This window comes from Erinaceus europaeus, chromosome 9 (genome assembly GCF_950295315.1).
Source record: "Erinaceus europaeus chromosome 9, mEriEur2.1, whole genome shotgun sequence".
Lineage (NCBI taxonomy): Eukaryota > Metazoa > Chordata > Mammalia > Eulipotyphla > Erinaceidae > Erinaceus > Erinaceus europaeus.
Genome location: NC_080170.1, coordinates 125373936 through 125393220, shown reverse-complemented (window position 1 = coordinate 125393220; position 19285 = coordinate 125373936). Strand labels below are relative to the sequence as shown.

The 19285-nt window shown below is 68.4% G+C and overlaps 1 protein-coding gene across 5 annotated transcripts in view; it reads right to left on the bottom strand.

Annotated features, from left to right (window-relative positions):
* PRDM15 (PR/SET domain 15) overlaps positions 1-19285 on the bottom strand; it is a 54749-nt gene that overhangs the window by 2336 nt on the left and 33128 nt on the right. For 3 of the 5 annotated variants that reach the window (XM_060198737.1, XM_060198735.1, XM_060198736.1), the window contains exons 6-23: positions 19180-19257; positions 16097-16336; positions 15028-15154; positions 13188-13366; positions 12969-13063; positions 12601-12688; positions 12067-12234; positions 11222-11316; positions 9495-9626; positions 9106-9240; positions 8167-8330; positions 6791-6870; positions 5749-5868; positions 5249-5380; positions 4312-4395; positions 4044-4219; positions 2804-2884; positions 252-464 (exon numbers count right to left, since the gene is read on the bottom strand). In XM_060198737.1, the coding sequence (XP_060054720.1) occupies positions 252-464; positions 2804-2884; positions 4044-4219; positions 4312-4395; positions 5249-5380; positions 5749-5868; positions 6791-6870; positions 8167-8330; positions 9106-9240; positions 9495-9626; positions 11222-11316; positions 12067-12234; positions 12601-12688; positions 12969-13063; positions 13188-13366; positions 15028-15154; positions 16097-16336; positions 19180-19257 (2387 nt within the window). The remainder of the gene's footprint in view (positions 1-251; positions 465-2803; positions 2885-4043; positions 4220-4311; positions 4396-5248; positions 5381-5748; positions 5869-6790; positions 6871-8166; positions 8331-9105; positions 9241-9494; positions 9627-11221; positions 11317-12066; positions 12235-12600; positions 12689-12968; positions 13064-13187; positions 13367-15027; positions 15155-16096; positions 16337-19179; positions 19258-19285) is intronic. The other 2 variants (XM_060198738.1, XM_060198739.1) reach the window with 1 other exon arrangement.

Genomic DNA, 19285 nt, shown 5'->3' with positions numbered 1-19285 from the left:
TGCCCCCAGAGACGCCCATTAGCTGTGGGGACGCTGCCCAGTGGTGGTACCTTGGATGCCCGGGGCCCCGTGTTCACTCCCTGGTGTCACCCCAAGTCTGATAAGAGCACCCCAAATCCCGATGAGCCCCCGGAACGCCCACAGCTCCCGTCTGCCTGTACCCGCGACCCCGGATCCCGCAGCCACTCGGCCTCTGTGACCAGGGAGGGTCGGGGACACGGGGCGGGAGGTGCGGGCGGCCGGACGCTCACCTGCTGGAGGCTGTGCACGGCCGAGTCGGTCTCCTCAGCCCCGGCGCTCGGGAAGGCCGCCTCCTTGTCCGGGAACTCGCCCACGTCGGCGTCCTCGGGGCCCGGTGCACCGGCCGCCCCCTCCTCCACCTTGTGCTTCCGCCTGTGGCCGCGGCGCCCGGCCTTGGACTGCCGCCCCTCTCCCGCGTCCGGCTCCAGACCCAGCTCCGGCTGCTGGGGGCAGAGCAGGTGGGCAGAGCAGGATGGGTGGGCAGAGCAGGGTGAGCAGAGCAGGGAGGGCAGAGCAGGGTGAGCAGAGCAGGGTAAGCAGAACAGGGAGGGCAGAGCAGGGAGGGCAGAGCAGGGAGAGCAGAGCAGGGTGGGCAGAGCAGGGAGGGCAGAGCAGGGAGGGCAGAGCAGGGTGGGCAGAGCAGGATGGGTGGGCAGAGCAGGGTGAGCAGAGCAGGGAGGGCAGAGCAGGGTGAGCAGAGCAGGGTAAGCAGAACAGGGAGGGCAGAGCAGGGAGGGCAGAGCAGGGAGAGCAGAGCAGGGTGGGCAGAGCAGGGAAGGCAGAGCAGGGAGGGCAGAGCAGGGTGGGCAGAGCAGGGAGGGCAGAGCAGGGTGGGCAGAGCAGGGTGGGCAGAGCAGGGTGGGCAGAGCAGGGAGGGCAGAGCAGGGAGGGCAGAGCAGGGTGGGCAGAGCAGGGTGGGCAGAGCAGGGAGGGCAGAGCAGGGTGGGCAGAGCAGGGTGGGCAGAGCAGGGAGGGCAGAGCAGGGAGGGCAGAGCAGGGTGGGCAGAGCAGGGAGGGCAGAGCAGGGAGGGCAGAGCAGGGAGGGCAGAGCAGGGAGGGCAGAGCAGGGTGGGCAGAGCAGGGAGGGCAGAGCAGGGTGGGCAGAGCAGGGTGGGCAGAGCAGGGAGGGCAGAGCAGGGAGGGCAGAGCAGGGAGGGCAGAGCAGGGTGGGCAGAGCAGGGAGAGCAGAGCAGGGAGGGCAGAGCAGGGAGAGCAGAGCAGGGAGGGCAGAGCAGGGAGGGCAGAGCAGGGAGGGCAGAGCAGGGTGGGCAGAGCAGGGAGGGCAGAGCAGGGTGGGCAGAGCAGGGAGGGCAGAGCAGGGAGGGCAGAGCAGGGTGGGCAGAGCAGGGAGGGCAGAGCAGGGAGAGCAGAGCAGGGAGGGCAGAGCAGGGTGGGCAGAGCAGGGAGGGCAGAGCAGGGAGGGCAGAGCAGGGAGGGCAGAGCAGGGTGGGCAGAGCAGGGTGGGCAGAGCAGGGTGGGCAGAGCAGGGAGAGCAGAGCAGGGAGGGCAGAGCAGGGAGAGCAGAGCAGGGAGAGCAGAGCAGGGTGGGCAGAGCAGGGAGGGCAGAGCAGGGAGGGCAGAGCAGGGAGGGCAGAGCAGGGTTGGTGGGTGGGTCTGGCCTAACCCATGAAGGAGGCACACCTGGCTCCCCAGGGCCCACAGACGAGTCCTGCCTAGCCCCCCAGCAGTGGACTATGGAGTGGGGTGGACAGTGGGGTGGGGTGGCCGGTGGGGTGGGCTGGACAGTGGGGTGGACAGTGGAGTGGGGTGGACAGTGGGGTGGGGTGGACGGTGGAGTGGGGTGGACGGTGGAGTGGGGTGCACAGTGGGGTGGGGTGGACGGTGGAGTGGGGTGGACGGTGGGGTTTGCTGGACAGTGGGGTGCACAGTGGGGTGGGGTGGACGATGGAGTGGGGTGGACGGTGGGGTTTGCTGGACAGTGGGGTGCACAGTGGGGTGGGGTGGACGGTGGAGTGGGGTGGACGATGGAGTGGGGTGGACGGTGGAGTGGGGTGCACAGTGGAGTGGGGTGGACGGTGGGGCAGTGGAGTGGCCGGTGCGAGCGAGTTGGCCCCTGGCAGCCCCAGGGGTCTTCCTGGAAACCCTCTGGCCCCTGCCCTTTCCCCTCTGCCCTCTGCCCTCTGCGGACAGGGACGGCCCGCTCACGCGGCCAGGTGGCGGCACACCTGAGAAGGGCGCATAGTACCACGTGCAAGAACCTGCGTTCAGGCCCCCGCGCCCCTCCTACAGGGGGGACACTCCCTGAGCGGGGAGCAGGTCTGCGGATGTCTCTGTTTTTCTCTCTAGCTCCCTCCCCTCTCCAACTTCTCTCCGTCCTGTCCAGTAGAAAAACAGAAAAACAAAAAAGAGGCCACAGCGCCGTGGGTGTGTTGTGCGGGCACAGAGCCCCGGCCGGCACCAGCCCCGGAGGCAGGAGAAATAAACAGACAAACGAATGAAGTAAGCTGGGGAGACAGACAGGGATTCTGCACACAGATTCTCCTGCCTGAGGCTCCGAGGTCCCGGGTTCAACCCCAGCACCACCAGCAGCCAGAGCTCAGCAGGGCTCTGCTACAGAAATAAACAAGTAAACCAATAAAAATGAAACAGTAAGTAAGGAAAAGAAGATAATAGCCGGGGGCCCACGTCACCTCCCAGAGGAGACGGCACACAGACGAGGGCATCGGGGCTGGGAGGTGGCTCACCAGAGAGGGTCTGCCCTGTGCGCCCGGGCCCGGGTTCAAGTCCCCGCCAGCCCCCGGCCGGGGTCTCCCGCCCTCACCTGCACGATGCCGATGGAGGAGGCGTCGATGGTGGTGGTCTCGGGGAGGCGCTCCAGGTCATCGATCCTCACGGCCAGGACCTGAGGGGTCAGGCCAGGACCTCAGTCAGCGGGGATGGGTGTGTGCGTATGTCTATGTGTGTGTGTGTGTGCGTGTGTCTGTGCGTGTGCCTGTGTCTGTGTGTGTCTGTGCGTGTGTCTGTGTGTGTGCGTGTGTCTCTGTGTGTGCGTGTGTCTGTGTGTGTGCGTGTGTGTGTGCCCTGCTCGGGCTGGAGCCTAGACCCACCCCCAGGCCACATGTCCAGGTGGGGGTTGTTTGTGGGGTGGGGGGACGCCCCGAGCCTGTCCCGAGAGGGCAGCCTGATGAGCCCTGAGCCCGGCCCTGGGGCGCACCTTCAGCTGTCACCAGCCCCAGGAGAAAGGCCCTGGGGACATAGTGGGCTTGGCACCTCGTCCTCATGTGTCCCCACGGTCCTCACACCAGGACAGGAGAGGGACGGGGACAGCGGGGCAGAGAGGAAGGCAGGGGGTGGAGGGAGAGAGACAGGGAGAGATGGAGAGCTGGAGGCAGAGAGGACAGGGGGACAGAGGACAGGACAAGGGATAGGGACAGAGAACGGGGGACAGAAGGACAAGAGAGCAGGGGACAGGGACGGGTGTGGGGGTGGAGGGGACAGAGGCCTGGGGGATGGGGACACAGGAAGGGGACAGATGACAGACTGGTGGCTGGGGACAGAGGGACAGAGGACAGGGGGGACAGAGGATGGGGGACAGAGGGCAGAGGACAGGGGGCAGGGGACATGAACAGGGGTGGGGATGGAGGACAACAGAGGACGGGGACAGGGACTTGAGATGGGGCAGAGGACAGGGGGACGGGGGACAGGGATGGGGACAGGGATGGGGACAGAGACAGGGGGATGGGGACAGGGGGCAGGAACAGGGGGATGGGGACAGGGGGACGGGGACAGGGGGACGGAGACAGGGGGACGGAGATGGGATGGGGACAGGGGGACGGGGACAGGGACTTGGGACGGGGACAGAAGGATGGAGACAGGGGGACTGGGACAGGGAATTGGGACGGGGCAGAGGACGGGGTACGGGGACGGGGGACGGGGACAGGGCTCGGGACAGGGGAACGGGGACCGGATGGGGCAGAGGATGGGGCACGGGGACACGGGAAGGCAAGGGGCAGAGAGCCGAGCGGGAGCTGGGGGCAGGGGCGGCCCGCTGCAGTGCCCACCTCGGGGTGCTTGCGGCGCATGTGGCGGCTCATGGAGGCGCGCGTGGACACCTTGGTGCCGCACAGCTGGCAGCTCTGGGCCTCCACCTTGTCGTGCGTCAGCTGGACGTGCTTCTGCAGCATGTACTCGGTCACGTACTTCTTGTCACACACGGAGCACGGCCACCGCTTGCCCACTGCGCGGCCGGGGAGGGGCGGCGGTGAGCCCACGCGCGGCCCCGGGACTCCCCCCCCCCCATGGCCGGGCCCCGCGGAGGCGGCCGCTCACCCGTGTGGATGAGCTTGTGGGTCTCCATGGTGCTCCTCTCGCTGAAGGTCTTTCCGCACAGCTCGCACATGAAGTCCTTGATCCCTGGGCGGGGCGCCGGGAGGGGCTCAGCCGGGCTGTGTGTGGGGGTCCCTCCCTGGAGACCGCCCACTCAGCCATGTACTCGGCCCGCCTGTCTGGCTTTGTGTTTCTGTGTCTATGCCGGACGGAGACAGGACGCCAGCCGCCCTGCTTCACCTCCTGGGCTCCCCTGTAGCTGGAGGCCGGGGGCTTGAACCCGGGCCCTCGTGCACTGTTATGTGCGCTCGATGGGCCCCCACCCGGCTCCCTGATAAACTGTCCCATTTCCTTTTCTGCCTCCCTCGGTGGGCTTCTGACGGCTTCAGACAGACCCGAGGGCAGGAGACCCAGTGCTACCGTCTGTTGTCGGGGGCTCGGACCCAGGTCCCTGTGTGGTAAAGGAGGTGCCCTCCCACATTCCCTGACGGGCTTGGCTCATGCACCGTGGTGCCTGCACTTGGGGAGTCCGTCTGTGGTATGGCAAGGGCCTGACGGTGCCCAGGAGTGAGAGGTGGGAGCTGGCCAGGAGGGGCAAAGGGCAGCTGATGGGTAGGGGTTGGGGGTGGGTGTAGCTGGCGGGCACAGTGAGCAGGGGTGGGGCATCGTGGCGGTGGTGTGGCTGGTGGGCATAGCGGGCAGGGGTGGGGCTGTGCGGTGGTGGCGTGGCTGGCGGGCATGGTGGGCACGGCTGGGGCTGCGTGGCTGGCGGGCACGGGTGGGGCTGCGTGGCTGGCGGGCACGGGTGGGGCTGCGTGGCTGGCGGGCACGGCGGGCAGGGGTGGGGCTGCGTGGCTGGCGGACATGACGGGCAGGGGTGGGGCTGCATGGCTGGCAGGCAGGGCGGGCAGGGGTGGGGCTGGCTGGGCGCCGGGCTCACCCGTGTGCCGCTTGTAGTGTTTGAGCATGTTGACCTTCTGGGCGAACTTGCGGTGGCACTGGTGGCACTCGTACTCCTTGATGCCCTTGTGCAGCTTCATGTGGTGGCGCAGCGCGTGCTTCGTCTTCATGCCTGGGCGCGGGGCGGGCGGCTCAGAGGGGACCCGGGACCCGGCTCGACCACAGAGGAGCAGAGCGCAGGCCTGGCCTCTCCCCTCCCGGTACAGTAAAGGGAGAAGACACCACACGCTGACCCCGCGCACACCACGCGCTGACCCCGCACACACCACACGCTAACCCCCGCACTGACCACGCGCTGACCCCGCACACACCACGCGCTGACCCCGCACACACCACAAGCTGACCCCGTACACACCACGCGCTGACCGTGTGATGACCCCGCACTGACCACGCGCTGACCCCGCACACACCACAAGCTGACCGTGTGATGACCCCGCACCGACCCCGCGCAGACCCGCCCAGTCCCCCGCCGTGACGCACCCTTGCCGCACTCTGCGCACAGGTACTCGCGGATGTCGTCGTGCACGCGCATGTGCTCCTTCAGCATGTCCTTGCGGGCGAAGGTCTTCCCGCACTGCTGGCACGCGTGGCTCTTCACACCTGGGGACGGGGGGGGGGGGGGGGGGGTGTCACCGAGCTGCCACCACCACTGATGCCAGGACCCCGGGACCCAGCCACAGCTCCTTAGCCCCAGCCCCGACCCCCTTCTCCTTAGCCCCAGCCCTGACCCCTTTCTCCTTAGCCCCCGAACCCGACCCTCGACCCCCTTCTCCTTACCCCCGGCCCCTGACCCCGACCCCCTTCTCAGCCCCCAGCCCCGACCCCGACCCCCTTCTCCTTAGCCCCCGGCCCCTGACCCCGACCCCCTTCTCCTTAGCCCCCGGCCACGACCCCGACCCCTTCTCCTTACCCCCAGCCCCTGACCCCGACCCCCTTCTCCTTAGCCCCCGGCCACGACCCCGACCCCTTCTCCTTAGCCCCCGACCCCTGACCCCAACCCCCTTCTCCTTAGCCCCCAGCCCCGACCCCTTCTCCTTACCCCCAGCCCCCGGCCCCGACCCCTTCTCCTTAGCCCCCAACCCCGACCCCGACCCCTTCTCCTTAGCCCCCAACCCCGACCCCGACCCCTTCTTCTTAGCCCCCGGTCCCGACCCCCGTCTCCTTAGCCCCCAGTCCCTGATGGCAGCCTCCGCCTCCTTAGGCCCCAGCACCGACCTCGGCCCCCACCTCCCTAGGACCCAGCCCCCCAGGGTCCCAAAGGCCACCACCCCACCAGGATCCAGCCAACTCCATCTCCAGGCCTCCCTCCAGGCCCAGGCTCCCTCAAGGCCCTATGGGAAACCAGGGCCCTCCCAGGCTTCACTCAGGCCCCGCCCCCCGCCCCCGACCACACCCACGGGCCCCTCCCCTCATAGGCCCCGCCCCAGGCCCTCCCATCCAGGCCCCGCCCCTTCACAGGCCCCGCCCCAGGCCCCTCCCCTCCCAGGCCCCGCCCGCCCCAGGCCCCGCCCAGGGAGCGCACCTGTGTGGATGAGCTTGTGGCGCTCCAGGTTCCCGATGCTGTTGAAGATGCGGCCGCAGATCTCGCAGGGGTGGATGTACCTGTGGGCGGAACCTCGCTCGGCACACCGCAGGGGGGGGCCGGGCCGCTCCCCACGGGGTATCCAGGTGTCAGGTGGGAGAGGGACCCCAGGCGGGAGGCTGCTCACTGTCCCATCGCTGTCCCCTCGGCCTAGGACGCCCGACCTCTGCTCTCCTGCTGCCCGCACCAAGGCCTCACTCCTGCACGCTGGGGCCCAGCCCCCCTCACTCCTGCACCCTGGGGTCCAGCCCCCCTCACTCCTGCACCCTGGGGTCCAGCCCCCCTCACTCCTGCAACCTGGGGCCCAGCCCCCCTCACTTCTGCACCCTGGGGCCCAGCCCCCCTCACTCCTGCACCCTGGGGGCCCAGCCCCCCTCACTCCTGCACGCTGGGGTCCAGCCCCCCTCACTCCTGCACCCTGGGGCCCAGCCCCCCTCACTCCTGCACCATGAGGGCCCAGCCCCCCTCACTCCTGCACCCTGGGGCCCAGCCCCCCTCACTCCTGCACCCTGGGGTCCAGCCCCCCTCACTCCTGCACGCTGGGGTCCAGCCCCCCTCACTCCTGCACACTGGGGCCCAGCTCCCCTCACTCCTGCACGCTGGGGCCCAGCTCCCCTCACTCCTGCACCATGGGGGCCCAGCCCCCCTCACTCCTGCTCGCTGGGGACCCAGCCCCCCTCACTCCTGCACCCTGGGGCCCAGCCCCCCTCACTCCTGCACGCTGGGGCCCAGCCCCCCTCACTCCTGCACCCTGGGGCCCAGCCCCCCTCACTCCTGCACCCTGGGGGCCCAGCCCCCCTCATCCTGCACCCTGGGGTCCAGCCCCCCTCATCCTGCACCCTGGGGCCCAGCCCCCCTCACTCCTGCACCCTGGGGGCCCAGCCCCCCTCATCCTGCACCCTGGGGTCCAGCCCCCCTCATCCTGCACCCTGGGGCCCAGCCCCCCTCACTCCTGCACCCTGGGGGCCCAGCCCCCCTCACTCCTGCACCCTGGGGCCCAGCCCCCCTCACTCCTGCACCCTGGGGGCCCAGCCCCCCTCACTCCTGCACCCTGGGGTCCAGCCCCCCTCACTCCTGCACCCTGGGGCCCAGCCCCCCTCACTCCTGCTCGCTGGGGACCCAGCCCCCCTCACTCCTGCACCCTGGGGCCCAGCCCCCCTCACTCCTGCACCCTGGGGGCCCAGCCCCCCTCACTCCTGCACGCTGGGGTCCAGCCCCCCTCACTCCTGCACCCTGAGGGCCCAGCACCCCTCACTCCTGCTCGCTGGGGACCCAGCCCCCCTCACTCCTGCACGCTGGGGCCCAGCTCCCCTCACTTCTGCACGTTGGGGTCAGGCAGGTTCTCCCGGTGGATGACCATGTGCGCGTGGTACGTGGCCTTGAGGGCAAAGCGTCGGTGGCAGATGCTGCAGCCGTGACCCTTCTCTTTGTGCACATCCATGATGTGGCGAAGGTACTCGCGGCCGCGGCCGAACGTCAGCTGGGGACACGGTCAGCCAAGAGCCCGGGTCAAGCTCTGGACCACACAGGAGCACCAGGCACAGCACCCAGGGAGCCCATGGAGGGTGGGCAGGGCTGTGGGTGTCTCCTCTCTCAGCACCCTGCACAGCACCCAGGGAGCCCATGGAGGGTGGGCAGGGCTGTGGGGTGTCTCCTCTCTCAGCACCCTGCACTGCACCCAGGGAGCCCATGGAGGGTGGGCAGGGCTGTGGGGTGTCTCCTCTCTCAGCACCAGGCACAGCACCCAGGGAGCCCATGGAAGGTGGGCAGGGCTGTGGGGTCTCTCCTCTCTCAGCACCCTGCACAGCACCCAGGGAGCCCATGGAGGGTGGGCAGGGCTGTGGGGTCTCTCCTCTCTCAGCACCCTGCACAGCACCCAGGGAGCCCATGGAGGGTGGGCAGGGCTGTGGGGTGTCTCCTCTCTCAGCACCCTGCACAGCACCCAGGGAGCCCATGGAGGGTGGGCAGGGCTGTGGGGTGTCTCCTCTCTCAGCACCCTGCACAGCACCCAGGGAGCCCATGGAGGGTGGGCAGGGCTGTGGGGTCTCTCCTCTCTCAGCACCAGGCACAGCATCCAGGGAGCCCATGGAGGGTGGGCAGGGCTGTGGGGGTGTCTCCTCTCTCAGCACCCTGCACAGCACCCAGGGAGCCCATGGAGGTGGGCAGGGCTATGGGGTGTCTCCCCTTTCTCTCCCAGGACTCGCAGACCTCAGGGTCCCCGCCGCCACTCACTGGACCGCCCGGCCCTGGCCCACCTGGCATCGCTTGCAGCTGTACTTGTGCAGCCCGGAGTCCGTGCTCCCGTCCGAGTGCTCCTCGTTGTCCTCGGAGGAGATGCCGATCTTGTCGATGAACTCCTCCCGTTGCTGGTCGTCCATCAGGGCGATGTCCTGCGTGCGGGCGGGTCAGCGGCCTGGGCACCTCGGGCAGGGCCGGCCGTCCCTGGGTGGTGGCACCTGGCCAGAGGGCGGGTCGGGGTCCCCAGGGTCCCTGTGCGGGTGACGCCGGCAACAAAGTGGGGCCCTGGGCGGTGGGGTCACTGAGCCTGGAAACAGGAGCCCCAGGGCCAGGGAAGCCAGACGCTACCAGGGGCCGTGCGCCCACCACCCCGAGGGTCCCGGCCCCCCAGGCCCCACGCCAGCACCTTGAAGTGCACGTGAATGTGGTCCCGCAGCACATCCACACGGAAGAACTTGCGGCCGCAGATCTCACAGGTGTATTTCTTGTCCCCGTGTGTGAGCAGGTGTTTGTTCATGTTACTGCGGCAGGAGAAGACCTGATCCGGGGCAGCGGTGCCGTCAGCCGCCAGGGCATTCCCGCCACCCGGGGCAGACAGGGACATTCCCGCCACTCAGCCCTCCCAGGGCATTCCCGCCACCCGGGGCATTCCCGCCACCCAGCACATTCCCGCCACCCGGGGCAGACAGTGACATTCCCGCCACTCAGCCCACCCAGGGCATTCCCGCCACCCAGCACATTCCTGCCACCCGGGGCAGACAGTGACATTCCCGCCACTCAGCTCACCCAGGGCATTCCCGCCACCCAGGGCAGACAGGGACATTCCCGCCACCCAGGGCAGACAGTGACATTCCTGCCACTCAGCCCACCCAGGGGCAGACAGGGACATTCCCGCCACTCAGCCCACCCAGGGGCATTCCCGCCACCCAGGGGCAGACAGGGACATTACCGCCACCCAGGGCAGACAGTGAGTGACATTCCCACCACCCAGGGCAGACAGGGACATTCCCGCCACTCAGCCCACCCAGGGGCATTCCCGCCACCCAGGGCATTCCCGCCACCCAGGGCAGACAGGGACATTCCCGCCACCCAGGGCAGACAGGGACATTCCCGCCACTCAGGGCAGACAGTTGATATTCCCGCCACCCAGGGCAGACAGTGAGTGACATTCCCGCCACCCAGGGCAGACAGTGAGTGACATTCCCGCCACCCAGGGCAGACAGTGAGTGACATTCCCGCCACCCAGGGCAGATTCCCGACACCCAGGGCAGACAGGGACATTCCCGCCACCCAGGGCAGACAGGGGCAGCCCCGACACTCCAGACAGGGGATGGTCACAGCCCAGTGTCACCCACACAGGTTCAGAGCAGGAAGTCAGCCCAGCCTGCTGGAGGCCCCACACCCAGAGCTGCGGGGGGACTGGAGGGTGCCATCCCCCCATCCCCGGTCTCTCGTCTTGGGGACAACGTTCTTTCTTGACTTGAGAGACAGCCAGAGAGAGGAGAGAGAGACAGAGAGGAGAGAGAGACAACAGAGAGAGAGAAAGAGAGGAGAGAGAGACAGAGGAGCAAGAGAGAGAACAGAGACAGAACAGAGACACAGAGATAGGAGAGAGATAGCAGAGAGAGACAGAGGAGAGAGACAGAGAGGAGAGAGAGGAGAGAGAGAGAGGAGAGAGACAGGAGAGGGACAGAGAGGAGAGACAGAGGAAAGAGACAGAGAGAGAAGAGACAGAGAGGAGAGAGAGACAGGAGAGAGACAGGAGAGAGACAGAGAGGAGAGACAGAGGAAAGAGACAGAGAGAGGAGAGACAGAGAGGAGAGAGAGAGAGGAGAGAGACAGGAGAGGGACAGAGAGGAGAGACAGAGGAGAGAGACAGAGAGGAGAGAGAGGAGAGACAGAGAGGAGAGAGAGAGGAGAGAGACAGGAGAGGGACAGAGAGGAGAGACAGAGGAAAGAGACAGAGAGAGGAGAGAGACAGAGGAGAGACAACCCAGCATCATCTGTGGACTTTGCCCGGGTGCCGTCCACGGTGCCGGGGCTTGAACCCAGGGCCTCGCGCATGGACAGGCCTGTGCCCTCCCCACAGAACACCCACTCCTCCCCGTCCCGGGGCCGCATGGGAGCGCTCACCTTGCCGCACACGGGGCAGCCTGACGGCTCCTTCTTGTACCGCGCCAGGCTCTCGGCGCTGGGCTCCAGCTCTTCCCGCTTCACCCTGCGGGCTCCTGGATGCGGGCGCCGAGGGTCAGCACACGGAGCCCCGAGCCACCAGCCCGCTCAGCGCTGTAAGCTCGCCCCGGAGACAACACAGCCCAGAGCTTCCCCTGGTGACATGCTGCCTACCACGTGTGCAGGGTTTGAACCCGGGTCTAGGCACAGCAGGGTGCAGGCCCTAGGGTGGGCCCTCTCAGCGCCAAGGGGACACTTTAGACACCGTGTCCCCTCACCACCGAGGTGTTGGCCCCGTGCTCCCCGTGTCCCCCATGGCCGCTGTGCTCCCTCTCTGTCCAGGTACTCGGTGTCTGTGTCGTGCCCCCGTTCCCACCCCTGCCCCCCGACCATCTAGGTGTCTGCCCTGGCGCTACCCCGTCCCCATGTCCCCCGTCCCCGTGTCCCCCGTCCCCGTGTCCCCTGTCCCCGTGTCCCCCGTCCCCATGTGCCCCGTCCTATGTCTCCAGTGTCCTTGTCCCCATGTCCCCAGTCCCATGTCCTCGTCCCCGTGTCCCCATCCCGTGTCCTCGTCCCTGTGTCCCCATCCTATGTCCCCCATCCCCATGTCTCCATCCCGTGTCCTCGTCCCCGTGTCCTCGTCCCCGTGTCCCCTGTCCCCATGTGCCCTGTCCTGTGTCCCCAGTGTCCTTGTCCCCATGTCCCCAGTCCCATGTCCTCGTCCCTGTGTCCCCATGTCCCCATCCCGTGTCCTCGTCCCCGTGTCCCCATCCTATGTCCCCCGTCCCCGTCCCGTGTCCCCTGACCGTCCAGGTGGCGGCGCTGGTGCTCCTGCATGACGTCCTTGCGATAGAAGAGCTTGCCGCACGCCTGGCAGGAGAACTTCTTCTCGCCGTGCTTCTTCCTGTGCTTGGACAGGTTGCTGTTGGTGGAGAAGAAGCGCAGACACAGCTCACACTGGAAGGTCTTGTCATCTGCGGAGAGCACGGAGCTGGGGCCACGGGGCCGGGACGGGGGGCGGGGGCGGGGGAGGGGGCCGGAGACGGGGGTGGGGGGACAGGGACGGGGGGGGCGGGGGAGGGGGACGGAGACGGGGGGGGGGCAGGGCCAGGGTTCAGGGTGCAGGGACGGGGGCAGGGGATGGGGGACGGAGGACGGAGATGGGGGGGGGGGGCAGGGCCGGGGTTCAGGGTGCAGGGACGGGGGCAGGGGACGGGGGCCGGAGACGGGGGACAAGGGACAAGGATGGGGCCGTGGGACAGGCATGGGGGCCATCTGGCCGAGGGGACTGGGGTGGGGCTCGGGCGGCCTGGCAGGCCCAGGGGGAGGCCCCGGCCCACCTGTGCGGCAGTTGTGGAAGTCCAGGGCGCTCTGGATGCGGAAGGCCTTCTCACAGGTGCCGCAGCGGTGCTGGTACTCGGCGTCCACCTGGCCGGGCAGGGGCGTGGCATCACTTACTTGGGGTCCCCGGCCGCTCGCCTCGCCTCACCCGCCCCCAGCCCGGGGGTCGCCCCGTCTGTCCTCCCGCCTGTCCCTTCCCCTGCCCGCTTTGACTTCCCGTCCGTCTGTCCTGCCCGCCTCCCTCTCCTTTCTTTGTTCCTCTTGCTCTCATCTTGCCCCCTGACCTGCCACCTTCTCTGCTCCTGAGACGGCCCTGCCCGGCCGCCGCCACCTCACCCCGTTGCGACCTCACCGCGTTGCGCCTCACCTCGTTGCGGCTGTGCTTGTAGGACACGTGCTGCTTCAGGCTCTCTTTGCGGCTGAAGAGCTTGGCGCACTCCTCACACTTGAACAGCTTGTCCCCTAACGGCCGAGGGCCGGAGCCGGGTCAGCCGCCCGCGGCCCTGTCCCCACAGCCCGTGTGGCCACACCCGGTGTCCCCGTGGCCCCCCCGCCCCGCGCCCCGCGCCCCGGGCCGGCCTCGCACCGTGGGAGCGCACGTGGCGGCTGAGGTTGCTGCTGTTCTGAAAGGCCTTGCTGCAGATGCCGCACTGGTGCACCCGGCGGTGCTCGCCCAGCTGCCGGCCCAGCTTGCGCCGCAGCCCGTGGCGGCCGGCCAGGAGGAGGCTGCGCTTCAGGGGCCCGGCGCCCGCGTGGGGGGGGCACCTGCGGGGGGCGGGGGCTCAGGCGTCTCCCCGCACACGGCGCCACCCAGGGACTCGACTCCACGCTGACGCCAGAGGACCCCCACCCTGGGCACGATCCTGAGGCTCCCAGTGTCTCCTGGGAAAGTCGAGACGGGACTGGAGCCACCCGTCGGCGCCCGTGTGCAGCGGAGAAGCAGTCACAGAAGCCGGAGCCCCCACCTTCTCCCCCCATAAAGAATCTGGGTCCGGACTCCCAGAGGGGGAGAGATGCCGGAGGGCCCTGCACCCCAACTCCATCAGGACCCAGAGAGAGAGAAGAGGGGGGCTGGGGTGTCGTAACAGGTGTAGGTGTGACTTGGAGAGGAAGAGACAGAGCCTGGGAGACTGAGCACCCAGAGACTGAGCACCCGGCGACTGAGCACCCAGCATGGCCGAGGACAGAGACCAAGCAACTGAGCACCCAGCGACTGAGCACCCAGCGACTAAGCACCCAGTGACTAAGCACCCAGTGACTGAGCACCCAGTGACTAAGCACCCAGCGACTGAGCACCTGGCATGGCCGAGGACAGAGCCTGGGCGACTGAGCCCAAGTGACTGAGCACCCAGCATGGCTAAGGACAGAGCCTGGGCGACTGAGCCCAAGTGACTGAGCACCCAGCGACTGAGCACCCAGCGACTGAGCACCCGGCATGGCCGAGGACAGAGCCTGGGCGACTGAGCCCAAGTGACTGAGCACCCAGCATGGCTGAGGACAGAGACCAAGCGACTGAGCACCCAGTGACTGAGCACCCAGCATGGCTGAGGACAGAGCCTGGGCGACTGAGCACCCAGTGACTGAGCACCCAGCATGGCTGAGGACAGAACCTGGGCGACTGAGCCCAAGTGACTGAGCACCCAGCATGGCCGAGGACAGAGAGCCCGAGCGACTGAGCCCAGGTGACTGAGCACCCAGTGACTGACCACCCAGCATGGCTGAGGACAGAGCCTGGGCGACTGAGCACCCAGTGACTGAGCACCCAGCGACTGAGCACCCAGTGACTAAGCACCCAGTGACTGAGCACCCAGCATGGCCGAGGACACAGAGCCCGAGCGACTGAGCCCAGGTGACTGAGCACCCAGCGACTGAGCACCCGGCATGGCCGAGGACAGAGCCTGGGCGACTGAGCCCAAGTGACTGAGCACCCAGCATGGCTGAGGACAGAGCCTGGGCGACTGAGCACCCAGTGACTGAGCACCCAGTGACTAAGCACCCAGTGACTGAGCACCCAGCATGGCCGAGGACACAGAGCCCGAGCGACTGAGCCCAGGTGACTGAGCACCCAGTGACTAAGCACCCAGTGACTGAGCACCCAGCATGGCTGAGGACAGAGCCTGGGCGACTGAGCACCCAGTGACTGAGCACCCAGTGACTAAGCACCCAGCATGGCCGAGGACACAGAGCCCGAGCGACTGAGCCCAGGTGACTGAGCACCCAGCATGGCCGAGGACTGAGCCGGGCGACTGAGCGTGGGCCAGGAGCACACCGCACTCCCCAGCAGGCTTCCTTCCGCAGGCAGCACTGACACCTGTCCGCTCGCGGCAGGCCGCCCAGCCGGGGTCCCAGACCACAGGTGCCGTCTGGCCCGCGAGTCCCGACAGGGCGGCAGGACCCTCCTCGCTCAGGTGCCACTGTCCCCTCACCTGGCTGCAGAGGGGGCGTCACCGCCGGGCACCAGCTTCCCCAGGACCAGCTCCATGAGCCGCTCACCCGGGGGCGCCGTCACGGGCTCCTGGGGGGTGACCTCGGGGACGACTTCGGCCACGGGCTCTGCGGAGGGGGGACAGTTAGGGACAGGGGAGGCGGGGAGCCCCGGCTGGGAGGCAGGAGACGGGTGCAGGGCAGGGTCCTTCCCGGCAGGGTCCCTCCCAGATTTGTTCCTTGTTTCTTCAACTTTTCTGACACCACCTCAGGTGCTCCAAAGACTCAGGTGTCCCTGTCCCCAGCTCTCTGTCCGCGCCGCACCCGCACACCCCGGCCTCTCAGACACCTGTGTGGAGCGCCACCTGTAGGCCCCGCCCACACAGCCACAAGCCCCACCCACCCCACAGCCCTGCCCCACCTTCCATGGGGGCTCCTTGATGCTGTCCATAGGGCCCCAATGTGATGCCAAGGCTCGAACTCGATGCCCGCGTCCCCTGCAGAGCCCACCCTCAGCCCCACCCACAGGCAAGCCCCACCCAGGCCACGCCCCCACCAAGCCCCGCCCCAAAGCCCCAGCCGATGATCCACGCCCCTCACAAGCCCTACCCCGTACAGGCCCTGCCGCTCGAGCCCCACCCACAGACCCCCAGCCCCACCCACATACCCCAGCCCCGCCCACAGGCCCCAGCCCCGCCCACAGGCCCCAGCCCCGCCCACAGGCCCCAGCCTCGCCCACAGGCCCCAGCCTCGCCCACAGACCCAAGCCCCACCCACAGGCTCCAGCCCCGCCCACAAACCCAAGCCCCACCCACAGGCCCCAGCCCCACCCACAGACCCCAGCCTCGCCCACAGGCCCCAGCCCCGCCCACAGGCCCCAGCCCCGCCCACAGACTCAAGCCCCACCCACAGGACCCAGCCCCACCCACAGACCCCTCCACATCCCCCACCATAGACCTAGCCCCAAGCCCCACTCACAGACCCCAGCCCCGCCCACAGGCCCCAGCCCCGCCCACAGACCCCAGCCCCGCCCACAGGCCCCAGCCCCGCCCACATGTCCCCCCCCCTCACCGGCAGGCTCCGCCTCTCCCTCAACCACCGCAGGCTGCTCGGGCTGGGCGCCTCTGGGTCTCCTCCCCCTTCGGGGCTTTTTCTTCTGCTCTCTGGGGGCGCCGGCGGCCTTGGGGGTGGCGGGGGACTCCGCCGGGGGCACATCCTCCCGGGGTCCTTCGGGCTCCTTCTTGGGAGGGGCTTCCTGCGGGCCGGCAGGGGGGAGGCTCCTGGCTTGCTCCACGTGGCCCAGCAGGTGCTCTGCGGGAGAGGGAGAGGGAGAGCCCACCCGCACCCTCACCGTCAGGGCCCGGCCGGCCTCCGGGTCCAGGGGCTGGGGCGCCTCCCCGCCTATCCTCAGCCAGGGTCACCCGCCCGTTTCCAGGGGCCACAGGACAGCAGGACTCTGGGAGCCGGGCGGGGGGCGGGGGGCGGGGGCGGGGGGCAGGGAGTGGGACTGGGGGCCAGGGAGTGGGGCAGGGGGCGGAAGTAGGGCAGGGGGGCGGAAGTGGGGCGGAGGTGGGGCGGGGGGAGGGCCAGAGAGTGGGACAGGGGGCAGGGAGTGGGACAGGGATAAAGGGGTGGGACAGGAGATGGGGTGGGACAAGGGACTGGCAAGGGGGTGGCGCTGGGGGCAGGGGCTTAGGGGGTGGGGCATGGGGCAAAGGTCTGGGGCAGGGGGGCTGGGACAGGGGGCCAGGGACAAGAGGGTAGGGGTGGTGGGGCAGAGGGCAGAAGGGGGGTGGCAGGGGCCCAGGCCCGAGCCCCTCTGCACGGAGCAGGCACTGCAGCACCCGGGAGGCTCAGGCCTGTCCCCCCCTCGTATGAACAAGGGGTCCTGAGCGCACACGGGCCAGGAGCGGGAGCCGCCGACCCCATCCCCGAAGCTGGGCGGATCCATGTGCTTGAGGCCCCTGTGTGCCCAGAGGGTCGGCGACCCCCAGTGCAGAAGCCACACAACACAAGCCAGCAACTCAGCGCCAAGGCGGAGGCTGTGCACATGCAGGGAACTGCACTGCCTGCCCGTGTCCATTCTTTACTCAGAGACAGAAAGGAGACCCCCACAGCCCTGCCCACCCTCCATGGGCTCCCTGGGTGCTGTGCAGGGTGCTGAGAGAGGAGACACCCCACAGCCCTGCCCACCCTCCATGGGTTCCCTGGGTGCTGTGCCTGGTGCTGAGAGAGGAGAGACCCCACAGCCCTGCCCACCCTCCATGGGCTCCCTGGGTGCTGTGCCTGGTGCTGAGAGAGGAGACACCCCACAGCCCTGCCCACCCTCCATGGGCTCCCTGGGTGCTGTGCCTGGTGCTGAGAGAGGAGAGACCCCACAGCCCTTCCCACCCTCCATGGGCTCCCTGGGTGCTGTGCAGGGTGCTGAGAGAGGAGAGACCCCACAGCCCTGCCCACCCTCCATGGGCTCCTTGGGTGCTGTGCCTGGTGCTGAGAGAGGAGACACCCCACAGCTCTGCCCACCCTCCATGGGATCCCTGGGTGCTGTGCAGGGTGCTGAGAGAGGAGAGACCCCACAGCCCTGCCCAGCCTCCATGGGCTCCCTGGGTGCTGTGCAGGGTGCTGAGAGAGGAGACACCCCACAGCCTGCCCACCCTCCATGGGCTCCCTGGGTGCTGTGCAGGGTGCTGAGAGAGGAGAGACCCCACAGCCCTGCCCACCCTCCATGGGCTCCCTGGGTTTTGTGCCTGGTGCTGAGAGAGGAGACACCCCACAGCCCTGCCCAGCCTCCATGGGCTCCCTGGGTGCTGTGCAGGGTGCTGAGAGAGGAGAGACCCCACAGCCCTGCCCACCCTCCATGGGCTCCCTGGGTTTTGTGCCTGGTGCTGAGAGAGGAGACACCCCACAGCCCTGCCCACCCTCCATGGGCTCCCTGGGTGCTGTACAGGGTGCTGAGAGAGGAGAGACCCACAGCCCTGCCCACCCTCCATGGGCTCCCTGGGTGCTGTGCCTGGTGCTGAGAGAGGAGAGACCCCACAGCCCTGCCCACCCTCCATGGGCTCCCTGGGTGCTGTGCCTGGTGCTGAGAGAGGAGACACCCCACAGCCCTGCCCACCCTCCATGGGCTCCCTGGGTGCTGTGCAGGGTGCTGAGAGAGGAGAGACCCCACAGCCCTGCCCACCCTCCATGGGGTCCCTGAGTTCTGTGCAGCGTGCTGAGAGACGAGAGACCCCTCAGCCCTGCCCACCCTCCATGGGGCTCCCTGGGTGCTGTGCCTGGTGCTGAGAGAGGAGAGACCCCACAGCCCTGCCCACCCTCCATGGGCTCGCTGGGTGCTGTGCAGAGTGCTGAGAGAGGAGACACCCCACAGCCCTGCCCACCCTCCATGGGCTCCCTGGGTGCTGTGCAGGGTGCTGAGAAAGGAGACACCCCACAGCCCTGCCCACCCTCCATGGGCTCCCTGGGTGCTGTGCAGGGTGCTGAGAGACGAGAGACCCCTCAGCCCTGCCCATCCTCCATGGGCTCCCTGGGTGCTGTGCCTGATGCTGAGAGAGGAGACACCCCACAGCCCTGCCCACCCTCCATGGGGCTCCCTGGGTGCTGTGCCTGGTGCTGAGAGAGGAGAGACCCCACAGCCCTGCCCACACTCCATGGGCTCCCTGGGTGCTGTGCCTGGTGCTGAGAGAGGAGAGACCCACAGCCCTGCCCACCCTCCATGGGCTCCCTGGGTGCTGTGCAGGGTGCTGAGAGAGGAGACACCCCACAGCCCTGCCCACCCTCCATGGGCTCCCTGGGTGCTGTGCAGGGTGCTGAGAGACGAGAGACCCCTCAGCCCTGCCCATCCTCCATGGGCTCCCTGGGTGCTGTGCCTGATGCTGAGAGAGGAGAGACCCCACAGCCCTGCCCACACTCCATGGGCTCCCTGGGTGCTGTGCCTGGTGCTGAGAGAGGAGAGACCCCACAGCCCTGCCCACCCTCCATGGGGCTCCCTGGGTGCTGTGCCTGGTGCTGAGAGAGGAGAGACCCCACAGCCCTGCCCACACTCCATGGGCTCGCTGGGTGCTGTGCAGAGTGTTCTCAAGTGATGCCAGGGCTTGAGCCCAGGCCCCGACAGCTGGGTGTGAGCTGCACAGCTGCGCTGCCCTGCCCCTTACCATTCAGCAGCTGGAGCTCCGTGAAGCCGGCGCCACACACCTTACATGCCCGGGTGCTGCTCTCAAGGTTCCCTGTAGCTGCAGAATGGGTGGGGGAGGGGTCAGC